Source organism: Sapajus apella, unplaced genomic scaffold (assembly GCF_009761245.1).
Source record: "Sapajus apella isolate SASKATOON/1434 unplaced genomic scaffold, GSC_monkey_1.0 scaffold10, whole genome shotgun sequence".
NCBI lineage: Eukaryota > Metazoa > Chordata > Mammalia > Primates > Cebidae > Sapajus > Sapajus apella.
In genome coordinates this window covers 34,052,580-34,068,875 of record NW_022436950.1, presented here as the reverse complement: position 1 = coordinate 34,068,875, position 16,296 = coordinate 34,052,580, and the positions used below count along the sequence as shown (strand labels likewise).

General features: G+C 38.0%; 1 protein-coding gene across 2 annotated transcripts in view; it reads left to right on the top strand.

The window, feature by feature from the left end:
- The window catches only part of PARD3B (par-3 family cell polarity regulator beta), a 1,108,767-nt gene that overhangs the window by 635,922 nt on the left and 456,549 nt on the right, over nt 1-16,296 (top strand). For both annotated transcript variants that reach the window (XM_032277671.1, XM_032277670.1), the window contains exons 12-14: nt 1,391-1,561; nt 5,962-6,094; nt 14,688-14,787. In XM_032277671.1, the coding sequence (XP_032133562.1) occupies nt 1,391-1,561; nt 5,962-6,094; nt 14,688-14,787 (404 nt within the window). The remainder of the gene's footprint in view (nt 1-1,390; nt 1,562-5,961; nt 6,095-14,687; nt 14,788-16,296) is intronic.

Below are 16,296 nucleotides of genomic sequence, written 5' to 3'. Positions count from 1 at the left end.
TTCTGGTACTTTGACCACAAATCCCAGATACTTCTCACCGCAAGAACTCTTTAGTATTTTCCTTTCCCTATTTTAGTGTTGCATAGCTGTAGTCTAGAGACAAGAAACCAAGGGGTTTGTAGTGGGAGAACTAAAGAGTCAAGATTCATGAAATCCTTTGACTCACTTTTGTAGCCTAGAACAAGTTACATTTTTTGCCTCAGTTTCCTTTTCTGTAAAATGTTTATGAAAATACAAATCTACTTCAATTCTTGGGTTCTTTGAGAATCACTAAAGGTAATTTATGGAAGAATCCTCTGTAAGAGTAAACTGTTATACACACCTACTGTTATTTCTGTTAACTTTATTAGCAGCAGCAGTATGATGACATTCCTAATCACAGCTGGGCCTCACAGCAAGAACTTTCTACCTCAGTGTAGAATAGGTAGAGAGCATGTCCCCCGAGCCTGACTGTCAACATTTCAAGAGTCTTTGCTCTGGAGCTGCCTTTGGGGAAATGCACCGTGGTCCCTTCAAGTTCTTTTCTAGGCAGAGCAGCCATCCCAGTATGTCAGCTACTGCTCTAGGCCTGTGCTTGTGAGGGACTCCTGGCTGGAAATGGTCAGCGCCTCACTCACTGAGAAGTGAATGAGATGGCAGTCTGAGCTGCCTATTCATATGCCAAGGTTCTTTGTACTTTGTAGTAAGTGGTATTTCTTCCTGAAGATGCTGGGTGAAAGTACTCATCTGTCAGAGCCTCCTCGAAAAAAACCTTGACAATTCTTTATGTCAGGCTTTTCCACCATAATATATCAGGGCAAACTGATCCTTTTCTACACACCTCTGTGTGCTTTTGCAGACAAGCAACTCTGTGGTTGTGTTAGATAAAATACGTGATTTTTTTTTTTAGCATTGTTCAATAGAGCTAGCAATGATATGAGGACACATGTTACCACTGTCAAACATACAGCATTTATGTACGATGTCTCTCTGTGTCTGAAAAGGCAAATTCTCATTTCAAGAGTCATGACTACCTCCTTTGGTTTCCAAACCCCCTTCCCTTGAGTCCACATCATGGTCTCTGCTGGAGCAAATGGCAGAATCAGGTCAGATTTGCATGCTTGCCAAAGAATTAGGGAAGAGGCATTACACAAATGTCTAAATTATTGCAGCTCAGGACTCTAAGATTTCTAAAAATACTTTCACACAATTCATTATTATTGGTATTTGTGACTATTTGATAAGCTCCAGAACCTTTTTCTGCCATGGAAAATAAATCACTTCTAACAGCTGGGGTTTTTTGTCTTTTATTTTTTTTCTCATTTTTCAACTTGAACTTTTTTCCCCAAACACCACATGTCATCACGGTAGTTTCCCCTGCTGAATGCTTTTTTTCTTTCTGCTGCCTTAGGATGGTCGTCTGCGAATGAATGACCAGCTGATTGCAGTTAATGGGGAATCTCTTCTGGGAAAATCCAACAACGAAGCTATGGAAACACTTAGGCGGTCAATGTCCATGGAGGGAAACATACGAGGGATGATCCAGCTGGTGATTCTGAGGAGGCCAGAGAGACCAGTGGAGGTGAGGCAAATCTTGACTCTCCCAAGCAAGTTGCCCAAATTGCCACCAGAATATGCAGACTTCCGTTCCTAGTATGGCAGCTAGATTCATACTGATTTTCCAACAGGGAAAATATGCCCCAGAAGGGCTTTGATGGATTTGTGTGGGGAACAGGTGGTTGTATATTTTGGGTATAATGAAAAGGTGTAAAAATATGCATATAAAGTAAGTCGTTTATCAAAAGTAACAGGTCTATAATTTCTACCTTTTCCCCCAGAAATTTCAAGAGCTCTAACTTGTTCATAAACATCTTTATATAGTTTTTTGGTTGATATGCTAGCAATGTCCATATCTTAGAAAGTGTCTAATCAGATGTGTACAATGTTTAATGTGAAGCTCATTATAATGCAATCAGCTCTCTGTATGCTCTTCTATAATCTGCATATGAATAATATGGACCTGAGACTTAACTAACGTTAACATTTGATTTATTAAATGAGCTGCTTGCTTGTGTTATTAAATAAATGGGAGTTTTGTTTTTTGAAATCTTTTATTATGATTTTTATAAGTTTTTAAAAATATCAAGAATATTTTCACTTACATATGGAGTCTTAAGTGTAGGATAGCTTTAATAATAATATTCCTAACATTATACATATAAACATAAAAATACCTAAAACATTTTCTCTTATATATGAAGAGTAATTATTAAATGTTCCTAAAATAATATTAGAAAAAGGTAAGAAGAAAAAGTTGATAGTACTAAAAGTGAAGAAAAACATCAGCAAATCACACATTTTATTATATCAGGATATTCTCTAAGGCCAAATTGTGTTTGTGTAATACAATAATATGCACAGTAAAAGAAAACGATTTTAAAACTAATATAAAATACTAGTTTTAATAATGAGTTCAACTTAAAAATTTAAAAATAAGCTTTATTAAGTTAATCAAGGGTAAATGGTAGTGGGGCTCATTGTAGTTAAAAGCTTCATCTCTGGAGTTTCAAATTGCTTGGGTTACAATCCTAGGTTTACCATTTCCTGGCTATGTAAGTACATGCATAATTGAGTGCTCAGTATTCACAGTGACAGATATTGTTGTCTGTTTTATCCCTTAATGCGTCCTTGGTTCCTGCATGTAGTATTTTCTTAATAAATATTGAGTGAATGAAAATGTCACATCTGAGACTACTTCATCTCAGATGTGAGAGTAAACTTAAGTAGTAACGTTAAAACTATATCTTACCTCGTTCCATTATCAGCCACTGGAAAGGAGCAACTGTACCTTTTATACTCTCCTTTATATAGCCTTGTAGATGTTATATAAATTTAAATTGTCCAATTACTAGAGACTAAATATAATGAACTCATTTTCAACATTTGCGTCTGCTTAAGTGACAGTGTTCCATAAATATTTAATGGGCTTCACTTCTGTACCTAGTTGTAACATCCTTATCTGCCACTTCCTGTCCTGAGAGAATTGATCCCATCTGGTTTAGGATGGTCATTACTCTAGAGCGCTAGGACTCCACGGAACCCATTTATTGAAGTGAGTCGAAAGGATGGACTGTGAGCGCCTCAGTCATCCCTTCTGCGCATCTGCATATCAGATCTCCCTTCAAACTTTTTAAACAAAGATACCTCAACTAATAGAAGAGCCTAGAAGAGACTGCTATAGCATACCATACCTGTGCAGACAGGAAAAGTTAGAAAATGACTGTGGTTCTAAAAGAGTTCGTAGATGCCAGCAGATTGGTGTTATACATTTTGGCTCATCGAGCTAGCACACTTTACCATTTGCATTCCCCTTTACTTCAGGTATTTTCATTTTAATTCTCATGCTCTGATGTGGATTGGCATTATTCCAGCAGAGGAAAGTATGAAACTTTCTTTTGTTGCCCACCCTCAGAAGTGTCTTGTTAATGTAGATCACCAGGGAAATGATCAAGAATAGGAACTGGGTCAAAAAGCAATTTTTATCAGGACATTTAAACAAGATCCCTAATATTTACATGCTTTCCATGGGGAATGAGCAGGCACTTGGCTCTCTGCTACTGAGCATCTCTGAGGTACCCATAAAGATTAAAGAGCATTATTTCTTATAAAGAAAGAAGACTAATGTACAGTTTATCTTTATTAAATTTAAAAAAATAACAACTATTTGATCTGCAAATCTGTGTTTCACTGTGTCAGAGCATATTTTGTGTGCTCATGTTTTTGCTGTATTCTCCGGTGGAACAGCACGTGTTCTCTAGTACAATAAAAAAAACATCTATAACCTAGAAAAAGGTCTCAGCACTGTTGATACATTCAGGCAAATCAATTAGTTGGATTTTCCAGGATTACCAAAATGGTTGCTTGAACGTTATATACATTGATATTTCAAAAATTGAAGAAGCTACTTAAGAAAAGTCAAAATATATAGTTGTTGGGGGTTTTTCCCACATTACCCAGATGTACAAGATATGTAAACAGTTTTGATGAGGACCTTGTGAAGAATACATAATGAGCCCTTGATTGAATCAAAATCATTTTAAACAGAAACATATTTTTCAGAGGATGAGCTTGAGGTTCAATTGTAATTCTATTTGAGCCTGGAGACTTGGTATTAAAAAATGGGTTATGACCTGATTTTGTTTTTCCCTTCCCCAAAACATTTCCCTCCCTGCTGCCAGCTTATCGTGGCAGAAGCAGAATATGTTTAAAAATCCATTATATTTTTTATTGGCTGGGACACTAATGGAGGGCTCTGCGACAGCTCTATTTTACAGGCTGAATACTTTAATTAGGCTGGTTACTGATCAGTTGTTGGGATATCGATTGTGTCATTTATCAACGAACTGGGGAAGCAGAAATTTTTGTTTGTTTTTGTTGTTATTGTTAAAGCACAAGGCTGTGCAAAGCAAGTCCCACCTCTCTTTCCTGCTAGATCTCCAGCTTTAATTTAGGACGAGCTTGCCTCCTATACCAGGTTCAGTTTGACAAGCAGTTCAGAAGAAAGGGTAATACATTGGGTGTGGGAAAAGTGTTACAAGCCTTGACAAAAAGCTAAAGGACCTGCAGCTGCTGAAAACATTTTAATTACTAAGAATGCAAAAATGGAATGTTTTAGATATTTTGTTTGACTAGCTAGACATTGAATTTTTGTAACTAAAGAGGAAAACATAAATCCAATGCATGGTTTTAGCCATATGCTGTTCTCAGAAGAGCTTTGGGGATCAGGTGGGTGTTCCTGTTTGTGGCACATTCTTCTCACAAATGGTCAAGGGAATAGCCATGAGATGGCTTCCAAATCATTTACTTCGTTAAAATCCATTATTAAGGCCTGGCGTGGTGGTCCACGCCTCTAACCCCAGCATGTTCGAAGGCCGAGTTGGGTGAATCACCATGTCAGTAGTTCCAGACCAGCCTGGCCAACATGGTGAAACTCCATCTCTACTAAATTTACAGAAACTTCTGTAAATTTCTAAAATTACAGAAACTTAGCTGGGTGTAGTGTTGGGTGCCTGCAATCCCAGCTACTCAAGAGGCTAAGGCAGAAGAATCGCTTGAACCTGGGAGGCGGAGGTTGGAATGAGCAGAGATCCTGCCCCTGCACACCAGCCAGGGTGACACAGTGAGACTCCATCTAAAAGAAAAAAACTGCTACTAAGACAAATAATACAAACAAGAGCAAACCCCAATTCTCTTTGCCCCAATCTTCTTGAAAAAATAGTTCAGAGTTCTTTATAATCAGCCTCATCCGAGTCCCCCTTCAGCACCTGTGGAAGATGGATCATAGGGGTGTTATTCTGGGTACAGCAGTTTTCAAAAAACTGTGAATGTGTTTACAGACTGTAAAAATCAAAACAGGAAGGGGAAATCCGGGGCAGGGGGCACCCTCAGGAGAACTGCTGTCTGGCATTGTCACAGCGGTTTGGTTTAGCTCCTGGCCAAAGACCTAGCATCTGCACAGGGACACACTGGTGGCATTTCAGCGGTGAATCTGCTTGAGTTCTGACTTGTCCTAGAGCATATGCACTTAGGCGCAGAGAGGGAGGGGAACCAGCTGGTTGGCAGAGAAACACCCTTGGCATGAACTCTATTCTTGTGTTGACACTGCCACAAGCTGTACTCCCAGATGGAAGGAAATTTGAAAGAAGCCAGTTGTAAGTGGGAAAAGAGAATAATAAAGTTAATCCTCTTTTGTGTTGGCTATCAGCACTCCTAATCCTTAGCCCCACATTGTCAGTACTTTTTATTTTATACTCAAAGATGTTTTCACTGATAGGACCATTTTGATATTCCACAGTTGGAGGACTTAAGTGCAACAGACTCTTGAAAGACTATTCATAAATCGATCATTCTTTCATTTTGCATCAGCTGACCAAGTTGGAATATATTAAAAATGCAAATGTAATTTTTATTTTCATCCCTTAGGATCCTGCAGAGTGTGGGGCATTTTCCAAGGCGTGCTTTGAGAACTGTCAAAATGCTGTAACCACCTCTAGGCGAAATGATAATAGTACCCTGCATCCACTTGGCACTTACAGTCCACAAGACAAACAGAAAGGTAAGAGTCTATCCATTTTTATCCACTGCAAATGGAGTGAGAAAACACAAAAGTGCCTTTTCTATCTAAAGGGAAAAAAAATAAAGGAGTAAAGGGGAGTTAATTAGACTAAGTGCAGACTTTGTTACTCAGAGTCACAAACACTGAGAGATTGGGGGGAGAGCTGACTCAGAACTTGTGAATCAGATTCCTGGCAGTGCCTCTAGTTTAAGTGACAGTTTCTGTGCTTGCTGCCCCAAACATGGAGGGTTATATATAAAACAAACGATCACTGGAGAATTAAAGATGGCAGACTGTTATTTTGTAAGCTCTTCTAATATTGGAAGTTACCAAGTGCAAATAACTAACTACCAACTTTTAAAATGGATGGATTGATAATCCATGAAATGGTCATAGCATAATTCACAGATTATATTGGATTCTAATATGAGTGTGGTAAATGGCTAAATATCCTAACCTGAAACCATCTTGTGATGGTTGGAATGTTCTTGTTATTGCCTTGCTACAGTCTTCTCTTATTATCTGATGTGGATCACATTTCTAGTAGACTCCAGATGTAAAAAATCTGGGTTTTCCTCTTTGTTTTTCAAAATACATACATCAGGTCACCAAGAAAAATTGTTTTATCCCCCTGTACCTCTTTTCTTTAACAACTTACATTTTTTATATTGCAAAAGCAATACATATTCATTGCAGAAAATGTAGAGAAAATAAATTTAAAAATTTAATTTTACTCATGCTTCTATCAATCAAAGATCCTAATCAGTAACATTTTATGTATATCTTTCTGGACTTTGTTATGAAAATATTTATACAAAAAATGAAATAATGAAATGTATGTAATGTTTAGGAAATTGCTTTTTAAATTAAGAGCACATTATATGCCTCTTACTTAGTCATTGAATATTTTTCTTCAAGATCACATTTAGTAGTTGCATGGTGTCTTTTGAAGGCAAGTACCATACATTATGTAATCAATTTCTTATATTTTGAACACTGAAGATGTTATCATAATTTAACTGTGTGGGAACAAGTTCCAAGCTGTGAAATTACTCCATCATAACATACTTGTAAATCTGAGGTGGCTCTAGAATTAAATTGTCTCATTAGAATGGGATGTTGTTGTTCACTCGGAATTCCTCGATTTTAGCAAGAGTAGTAGCAACAGCTGCTACCATTTATTAAGTGTCTGTTGGATACTGTCTGTTTATTACTGTCTGTTGGATACTGTGTCGAGCAATTTGCATGCAGACTCTAAAGTGGGTAATATTATCTTCGTTTTACAGATGAAAAACTAGAAAGTCAGAGGGAGTAAATAATTTACCCAAGAATGCATATTTGATACATGCAGTCTCGATTCAATTCTTGTCTCCCTGACTTCAGTTTGTCTCCCAAACCACAGCATGGGTCTGACTTACATTGGTCTCTTGAAACACTGGAATCCTTTCACCTACTGAGAATGCCCATTAGAAGCTGATTTAGGCTGGGTGTGGTGGCTCACACCTGTAATCCCAGTACTTTGGGAGGCCGAAGTGGGCAGATCACCTAAGTTTGGGAGTTCAAGACAAGGCTAGCCAACACAGCAAAACCCCGTCTCTACTAAAAAGGTATACAAAAAATTTGCCAGATTTGAGGATACATTCCTGTAATCCCAGCTATGCAGGAAAAAAAAAAAAAAAAAAGAAGCTGACATTACTTAGTATACAGATACAAAAATACTCAGCATGTCTTTTTTCATCTTAAAGAAATAAAAAATTTTCTTGACAGGACAAAATTGCCTTTTGAAATCTTAAATTGCAGTAGGAAAAGAGCCTGAGAAAGGAATAGCAAATGTTCTGCAAAATAAAACAGCCTTCTTTCTACCTTGAGATCATGAATGTGGACTTTTGTATTAAAATACCTAGCCTTTATATAACTTGATTGGCATTTAATTCTCTAGCAACATGTGACCCAGTACCTATCTAAGTGTAGAGTTTAATTTCTAGTTACACCAATGACACCCAAATGAACAGTAAGCACCTTTCCTTTCATTGTTAATATCTATAAAATACAGTTATGTGCCACATAATGACAGGTCAACAACAGACCACATATATCATGGTGGTCCCATAAGATTATAATGGAGCTGAAAAATTCCTAATGCTATACTATACTTTTTATTATCATTTTAGAGTGCACTTATGAAAAAAAAAAAAAAGGTAGCTGTAAACAGCCTTAGGCAGTTCCTTCAGGAGGGATCCAGAAGAAGGCATTGTTATCACAGGAGACGACAGCTCCGTGCCTGTTAGTGCCCCCAAACACCTTCCAGTGGGACAAGATATAGAGGTAGAAGACAGTGATATCGATGATCCTGACCCTATCTAGGCCTAGGCTAATGTGTGTTTGTGTCTCAGTTTTTACCAAAAAAGTTTAAAAGGTTAAAAAAAAAGTATAATAGGAAAAGCTTATAGAATAACGATATAAATAAAAAATATTTTTCTATAGTTGTACAATGTGTTTATGTTTTAAGCTGTTATTACAAAAGATTCAAAAAGGTAAAAAAAATAAAATGTATAAAGTAATACAGTTACTGAGATTAAGTATTTTTATAAATTTAGTATAGCCTAAGTACATTGTGTTTGTAATGTTCACGGTAGTGTGCAGCAGCCTCCCAAGCCTTCAGATTTACTTATCCTCCCTTACTGACTCAACCCAGAGCAACTTCCAGTCCTGCAAGCTCCATTCATGTCACTTGTCCTATGCAGCTGTACCATTTTTATGTTTTATACTGTATGTTCACTATAGCTTTTCTGTTTAGATACACAAATACTACTGTGTTATAATTGCCTTTAGTATTCAGTACATGCAGTACAGGATTGTAGCTTAGGAGCAATAGGCTATACCACAGAGCTTATGGGGTTAGTGGGCTAATCCTTCTAGGTTTGAGTAAGTATACTATGATGTTGGTATAGGACAAAATTGCCTAAGGACGTTTTTCTCAGAACTTATCCACTTATCCTCACTAAGTGACATACAACTCTTTCATTCTTGAGGTGATACACAATGTAGTTTCAGAAGACATTGAGATACTTAAGTAAATGGAATAATATCTCTGCAAAGAATAGCAAAGGCAAAACTAATGAAAGCATAGAAGTAGTTAAAGTGTAAGGATACACGCAGAAAAAATATTAAATAATACAATCCATTCCAAGCACATGCTAAAAATACAATACGATAATAATTTGCCTTGGAACATCAGTAGAATGTTCAGGCTCAGTGTATGTTCTGTACAAATAGTCCTTTGGGCACAAGTGGCCCCAGACAACCACAGGGAGATTTTGTCTGTTCTTTTCTTCCCAGGGCATAGATTTAGGTAGAACAATTTTTAGATCAGTGGGAAAAAAAAAAAAAAAACCGTATAAATTAACTATCTACAAGGTTCCTGTTTCTCTTTCTTCCCCACCTCAATTTTCCAAGTTAACCTAACAAATTTATTTACTTTAAGAAGCTACTCCATTAAACATTATTTTTTTTCAAAAGTAGAGAAAATCTATTCTTACATTTTCTTTGTGGATCTGTGCTACACTACCACATTATAAGATTTAGGCCTATCAAAACACAGACTCATTACATTTTCATTGTTAGAGGCCAGTGGATGAAATTTTCTTACTTTTTATGTAAACCTGTTGATTTAGAGACCAAAAAGTTACCACAGAATTCATAAACATGATGCTATAAAAGACTATCATGACCATCACCTCTTTGTAATATTAATGACATTTTATATTTGAGGAACTATTGGGAGTTCCTGAGTTTCAGAACCGTGTCAGGTGGTAGCAGGCCACTAAGGCTTATAAAACCTCAGTGCCAGTTTTACGAGGACCTTCCACTGCCCCTACCACTTTTTTCAAGGACCTTCTTTAGAAAAACAAGATTAACTTGACAAAATGTAATGTTTCGTGAGGAGAGGAACCGTTGCAGCCAAAACATTGACCTTTTTTTCTTTCCTTTTTCCTTTCCTTTGTATATTTAAAAATCCAATGTTGATATTCTGTGTTCCATTTATTTTTGTCATAATAGTACATACCACCCACAGTTCTTGGTTATTTCATTTTTTTAAATTCTTTTCAAGCTGTTACACAGAGAAAAAGACATTTTTAGAACTAATGTCTGAAATTGTAACACCAGAAAATTCACATTTGTATTGAAGAATTGCTAACAATGCCTGTAGTGAAATAAGTGTGGTGCTTCAAGATGGTAATAGGGACAGAAGTTGTGTCCCAAGGGTTTACTATAAAATCCTATTAAGCATTTGAATGTTAATGAAATGCACCAACACTGTATTTTCTGAGGAATCTTGCTGGCAGATCTTACCCTGGGCCAAGGAATCGCCTTGTGCAGTTTGCCTCTGGTTAGTATTCCTCTCATGTCACTGCACTTGTCTCCCCAATATAGCTCTTCTCCTGCTTCTTCCTTTCAGTTCAAGTGCACTCCTGTCTTAGGCACCCACTGCCCCCCTAGTCTGCCCAGCATCACCCACTGAGTGAGACCTTTCATCTCCATCTCAAATCAAATACTGTGGTTTTGTGACCTGTCTCAGTGGATCCATATTCCCTGGGGTCCTCTGAGACACATCATAGGAGAATTATTTCTAATGTGTATCTCCCTGGGAACCAGTATGTACTTATCCCTCTATAGCATGTAAAGCACTGCCTCTGGAATGGCAGTCCAAGATTGAATTATACATTCCAATTTGGCTAATGTTTATGGGGTACCTCCAGTGTGCAGAATACACTATCGAGAGTGCAAAGATGAATGCAGTGCTATTATTGTCCTTAAGAATCGTCTGAAACGGGTCAAAAAACGTTGTCCTTAAGGTGCAGGATAGTAAATATTGCATGTTTTGGACTGTAGGTCTCTGTCACTACTCAACCCTGCCATTGTAGGGCACAAGCACTCATAGGCAATATATAAACAAATTAGCATGGCTGTCAGTAAAACGTTATTTGCAAAGGCAGGTGGCAAGCTGGTTTTGGACCAGGGCCATAGCTTGCTGACCTCTTGTCTAAAGTCATGATCTCTTTTTACCCATTCTTTTCTGATGTGGCCTTGGTAGGATAGAGCCCACAAAACAAATAACAACAAAAGGTGATAATTAAAAAGAAGAGCCATTTGGCCATCAATGAAGTAATGACCAGAGGGTGCCCTGTCAACATTCACAGGCATAGATATGTATGAAATGACCATCAAGAAGACTGTACCTTGTACACTTAATGAAATCCAGAAATAATATTATAGGAGAAAAGAATTCCAGACTTTTACACTGAAACAAGGGCTTAACAAAGGTGTTTAGGTCCCAAGGGAAATGAAAATTCCTTACAGCATATGAATATGTATAAAAAATGTAACAAGGATAGAGTCAACAAATAAGATACCTACCTCAACAAATAAGATACTTTCCTCTGCACCTATCACTACACGTACAAATAAAACATATAAGTGGTTCACATGAGTGTCATAAAAAGTAAAGTTTATGATTGTAATCAGACTTGAAATAACCAGAGAATAGGCTGTAGAAGACATGGAAAAGGAGAAAGAGGAACAAGAGGAGAAAGTTATCTACAGTCTAGTAAAAGAAATAGACATAGATAAATAGATAATAGCTAGATATATAAACAATAAATATATACATAGTTTTTATTAGAACTATAGAGCAATAAATACATAGTTCATTGCATAAGTGGCATTTGATAAATGTTATCCAAAAGTTACTTTACATAATATTAAGTAACAGATAAACCTAAAATGTCAGTGGATCGATAAAGACTGTGAAAGTCTATTTCTTGGTCGTATCACTGCCCAACGAGGTTTGGCAGCTGTGCTCCATGCAGTGATTGTAGGACCTAGGCTCCTTCCATTGGTGGCTGGGCACCTCGTCACCTGCCTTTCAGATGATGGAGTTGGGGAAAGGAAGAGAGTGAGGAAGGTGCACCCTCTCATAACCATTGAGACTGGGAATGATATTTATCATAGCAGCCCCCATTCCATTTGCAAGAACCAGCCTAGGGACAAAGAGATCAGAGCACTGATGTCCAGCTGTATGCCCAGGAAGAGAGGAAGGGCACCAAGGGACACTAGTCTTCTCTGCCACTGTTATAAAAGTGACAGATCCTTGGCAACAGTGGAGACTTCATAGTGAGGGTGATATTTGAGGTGGACCTTGGGAGAAGGATAGGACTTTCACAGGTAGAATAGGTTTTGCAGTTATATAAGCAAAGATGCTAAGGCAGGAACACCCAGGGTGTGGTCAGGGAATGGTAAGCTAATGTGTAATGGGAGATAAAGTTGTTTACCAGGATCATAGATGTTTATTCCATAAGCGATGTGTGCATCTGAAGTGATTTTGAGCCACATGTTACCTGATCACAAATACGTTCACCACCACTATGGAATATGGACCGAGGCTGAGGACAGAAGATGAGAGTCAGCAGAAAGGAAGTCGTCCCAGTGTGTCCATTGTCCCCAATTTATGTGAAAGTCCTCCTGCTCGGTTTCTCTTAGCAAGTCTTGAATGCCTGACTGCTGCCACCACTACCAAATCAAGGGGCCCCTAGGGGTGGAGGTGGTGCAGAGGCACAGTTCGGGCTGCCTTTGTGCTCCTTTCTCCTGGTCACCTCCTTAGCAGATCTGCTTCCTGGTTCATTCCCAGGGGCATGTCAGCATGGCTAACAACTACCTCCACATCAGTCTAGTGCCCAGGGCAGAGCTTGGACCAATTCCTTGTCCAGTGTATTTATCAGGGTTCTCCCAGAAACAGAAACAGAGTGTGTGTGTGTGTGTGTGTGTGTGTGTGTGTGTGTGTGTGTGAGAGAGAGAGAGAGAGAGAGAGAGAGAGAGACAGAGACAGAGAGAGAGAGAGGGAGAAAGGGAGAGAGAGAGAAAAAGAGAGAGAGAAAACAGATTGGAACTGGTTTGCATGATCATGGAGACAGGCATATCCCAAGATCTGCAAGGTGAGTCAGCAAGCTGGGGTTGCAGAAGAGTTGATGGTGCAGTTTGAGTCTGAAGGCCTGAGAAGACGAAAAGCTGATGGTATGGTTTCAGTCTAAAGGCAAACGGGCTTGAGACTCAGGAGGAGCCGCTGTTTTCCTTTGAATCTGAAGACAGGAAAAAGCCAATGTCCCATGTCAAAGTCACTCAGGCAGGAGGAATTCACTGTTATTCAGGAGAGAGGCAGTCTTTTTGTTCTATTTATGCCTTTAAGTGATTAGACAAGGCCCACCACGCTAGAGAGGCAGTATACCGATTTAAATGTAAATCTTGTTTAAAAACACCCTCACAGAAACTCCCAGAATAATATCTAAGTACCCTGTGGCCCAGTGAGGTTGACATATAAACTTAACCAATACATCAGCCATGTGGACAAGCCAAAGCAGGTTGGGTCACCAACAGCAGTTCTCAAGGATAGAGAAGTTTGTCTCTTATTCTGTCACTCAGGGACAAATCAGGTACATGTCTTATCAAAGATGTCACTGTAATATGTATACAGTAGAATTTGCAATCTATGGAATAATAATTTTATGTTTACTTAACAGTTTGCATTTACAAATCACTGCTTAAGTATAATTTAATTCTCATATTCCTCCAGTAAAGGTATTCTTATTGCCACTGTATGGATTTGAAAACTGAGGCTTGGAGAAGTTGAGTAATTTGTCAAGTTCACATAGTGGTAGGGTTGGAAACATGGCAGCCTTGCTCCAAAAACCATACGCTTAGCCAGAATGTTCTATAATGCTTTGCATAGACTAGTGAATATGGTTAGTAATTATGAGCATTCGATGAAATGATGTACGAGGCTTAGTAGAGTATCTGCTATACAATAAGATCTCAACAACCTTACTTGTTATTAGTTATGGTGATGCTAGGGGTACATGTCTATTTTTCCAGTACAGAACAGACTGCAGAAGTATATATTTTTAGTAGGTGGGAAAACCAGGATTTAGATCCCTGTCTCTTCGATTCAAGGCCTTAAACTCAGGTGTCTCCATTATGGCACAGATGGAGAAAAAAAGAGAGCGTGCGCACTGTGTGTGTGTGTCTGTGTGTGTGTGTGTGTGTGTGTGTGTGTGTGTTTACCTCCACTATATCTAAATGATGAGTAGATATACTATATCTCATGATTTTTTAAAAGAAGTTTTTGCTACTGAAGCAAATGCATTAATCACCATATAATCCAGAGTGTTCACGATAGAGTCTTGTTTACAAAAATGATTAGGCATAAAAGAGATGACTTTGTTCATTTTCCATAAATCACAGGTAATGAGTTTGTGTCAGCCTTTTGTTGGTGGGAAAAGGTAGTCAAGATACATGGAGTGGGTTTGCTGGGGGTTGCCAGCAGGTCACTAGTGTAAAAACATATTAGCAGGCTTAGATTTCCTCATACAAGCGGTATTCATCCTCATAAGGATCCCTCAGTTCTGTGTGAGGACTTATTTATTTCAGGGCTGGTTTATGTGTTGGTTAAAACTGTGTCTGAGAGAGAGACTGAAACCAAACCAGGCATTGAATGGTTCTGCTCCCACTTTATACAGCTTCATTTGTTCTTTGTTTATAGACCTATTGCTGCCCAATGACGGATGGGCCGAGAGTGAAGTTCCACCTTCTCCAGCACCACATTCTACTCTGGAATTGGGCCTCGAAGATTACAGCCACAGGTATTGATAAAATGATATATCGTAAATGTTCCTGGTTATTGTTTTTCTGGGAGAACACGGCAGCCTTTTTCAGCAACCTTATTTTAACTCTATTTCTTTCTGGAATGGAAATCTTATAGTATCTATAATTCCTTTCCACCAAAAGCTTCAGGGAAAGTTTCTCATAGCTAATAGCTTAGATTGGGCATATTTTGCCTCCTGGTATTTGTTAAGATTCACCTTAAATTATTAAAATACTTAAGAAAGTGGTTGAACTTTCTTTTACAAATTTAAAATCTAGAGCAGTGGAGCTCAAAGAAAAGTTACATGGGAAGATATAAAACAAAACTGAGAAAATATAAAGCTTACGGTTTTTATTAGTAATTGGCAAGCCCTAAAGGTATTTTTAAAATAGATGTTCTAAGAAAGTTAATGGAATCTAAAAATTAAAGCAATACCATATATAATCTAAAGTATTGAAAAGGGTACCCAATATTATATCCATTCTGTAATAGAAACTAAAAAAAAAATCAATAATTTTTAGAATCACACAAGCATGAGAGAGATTTACTAAGCATACATACTGTTTGACTAGGGGAATTCATAGATTTTGTTCTTCTGATGAGTTTTAAAAATCATTAAATTGTCCCTTTGCTATTTTCTGTATTTATTATGGCTGTTAGAAACTGTGTATTTTATTCCATTCTGTGTCCCTTGATAATCCTGTGAAATTTCTTCATTTTTCTTGCAGCAATGCTAGTGTCATTCCTATTATGTTTTTTAATACAGTCTGCTAAAAATAAAACACCATGCCAAGAGTATAGCTAACTCTGTTAGGTGGAAGCTCACCTATATTTAGCTATCGCTGATTCTTACACTTTTGAAGTTAGTTATCTTGCTAATTACAGTTTCGTGAACTAGATTGATAATCACAGTAATATTCTGGATCAGTATCTCTGGGGGTTTCATGAAAGAAAACGTGGACCTATTTAATTTTGTCCATTTATTTCCATTACCTGCCTTGATTCTGAATTGACAATGACAGTTTGGTGGCATAAAAAAGGCCATTTAAAACATAATTTCATTTGTTCTACCTTACTGTTTTTCCTGTATATATATATACACACACAAAACAGTTGGGGTTGTGCAAAGCTGAATCAGATATGAACTTCAGGAAGCTGGTAGACTGTCAGGCAGACTCGTGGGGCAACTAGAACACAAGCGTTCCAAGTGGTATTTCCAGAAGGTGTGGATAAAATGCTCTGGGCATCCAAGGCAGAGGAAAAGGCCTCCAGGTAAAGGAATCAGGGAAAATGCTACGGGAAAAGTGTCATTTGAGCTGAACCTTAACTCATGAATAGCAGGTGGACATAAGATGAGCCCAGGAAGAAAGGGCATTTGGGGAGGGAAGGGGAGGCAGAAAAACAGCACAGAGGTGGGAGAGTAAATTGATTTACAAAACTTGGGGGTGATCAGCCAGGTGATAAAGCCCAGAATGCAAGAATAAGGTACACAGACTTCATTTGGTAC